Below are 1516 nucleotides of genomic sequence, written 5' to 3'. Positions count from 1 at the left end.
GTGTGGGGGGGGGGGGGGGGGGGGTGCTTGTAGTGACCTGCGGATGACGCCGCCACACAGCATAAAGATGAATAAATGTCACCAGCGCACAACCAGTATTGCAGTCCATAGAGAGTTCGCTTATTGGAACCTCATGTCACCAAAACTAGCGCTTTCGTGGCCACGCAGGGTCCCGTTCATCAGGCTCAGCAATGGTCACCCCGTGTCTGTATGGAGCCGGCTTTGTACACAGGGGACAGTCATGGGGGGGAACAGATAAGGGTCTTCACCAAACTGTGACCACAAGGCTGGAAGAGTTCAATTTGTACCCATTTGTGATGTCTGATATTGGATGAGAAGACCTGGATCCCCACTGAGGTTCCATTTCATCCAAAAGGTCTTCAGTAGGGTTGAGGTCAGGACTCTGGTGTAGAGGAACTCAAGTGTCCTGTACAATCTGGTCACACCGTGTCTGTATGGAGCTCTCTTTGTAGACAATTGGGCTCTTCCAGCCTTGTGGGGACAGTTTGAAGACCCTTTTCTGTCCCACCGTGACTGTCCACTGTGTACAATGTCTTTGTATGATGGAGGATCACCAGAACCTTCACTGGAGACACCTGAACTCCATCATTGGGGGGTCCAGCAGTGGCGTCACAAGGGGGGGTGCGGCCCGCACCCGGGTGACATCAAAATGACTGACAGTCATTTTGGCGTCACACCCCCCCCCTGTGAAAAGTCGTGCGCTCGGTCAATGACCGAACGCCCAGCAGTATCAGGAGAGAGAGGAGGGGGCCCGGGGGCATACCTTATCCCGCCGGGTGACTGTCCCCTCCTCTCTCTGCCGGCGTCCATCACCAAGATGGCCGCCGGCAGGTATCAGATGATCGCCGCGCCTGCTGACGACTCGGCGGGGTGACACCCGGTAACCGCTCCGTGTGTCACCCAGCCTCGGGACGCCCCTGTGGGGGTGGCGGGGGTGTGGTCCACATACTTTTGACAACACAGTGCAGAAGTGTAAAACATACGGGGACATTGGAGGTGCTCGGAGATTAAAAATGGGCCAATATGATGATTATATAATACAAATCTTTGAGCAATGCCAATTAAACAAACTTCCTAGAAGTCCATTACCACCGGCAACATTGTATCCCCCCAGTGCGTATCCTAAACGGAGGTGTGTACAGTGCGTATCCTAAACGTCCATGTCCTGTGCCCAGAGTTGCCCATTAATATTGATGAACGCCGGGAAGCTGCTGTACGGATGTCGGATTTTTCCGTGGCCCCGGAATATAGCGCTCACCTTGGATGTAGCGCAGCGAGGACCTCGATAGGAAGTTACTCTGTAGAAACTCTTCCTTGGCAAAATTATTCTTCAGAGAAAGAACTTCTTTCCAGGCTCGGAGAATCCGCACGAACACCAAGTGATCACTGCGCGCCTCCTCGCTGAACTCCGCCTTCGTCTGCAACATAAAGAACCAATCACAGACCTGCCTGGCCAAGACACGCCCTTAAAAGGGACATTCCACTCCATTTCTCA

The 1516-nt window shown here is 53.5% G+C and overlaps 1 protein-coding gene across 1 annotated transcript in view; it reads right to left on the bottom strand.

Annotated features, from left to right (window-relative positions):
* Positions 1–1516, bottom strand: part of DHX30 (DExH-box helicase 30) — a 10576-nt gene that overhangs the window by 2161 nt on the left and 6899 nt on the right. Inside the window, exons 14-15 of the mRNA XM_018571514.1 lie at positions 1506–1516; positions 1280–1439 (exon numbers count right to left, since the gene is read on the bottom strand). The exon at positions 1506–1516 is cut by the window's right edge and continues 207 nt beyond it. Coding sequence (XP_018427016.1) covers positions 1280–1439; positions 1506–1516 — 171 coding nt within the window. The remainder of the gene's footprint in view (positions 1–1279; positions 1440–1505) is intronic.

Source organism: Nanorana parkeri, unplaced genomic scaffold (assembly GCF_000935625.1).
Source record: "Nanorana parkeri isolate BGI_ZX_2015 unplaced genomic scaffold, ASM93562v1 scaffold1772, whole genome shotgun sequence".
Lineage (NCBI taxonomy): Eukaryota > Metazoa > Chordata > Amphibia > Anura > Dicroglossidae > Nanorana > Nanorana parkeri.
This window is presented reverse-complemented; position numbering and strand designations above follow the sequence as displayed.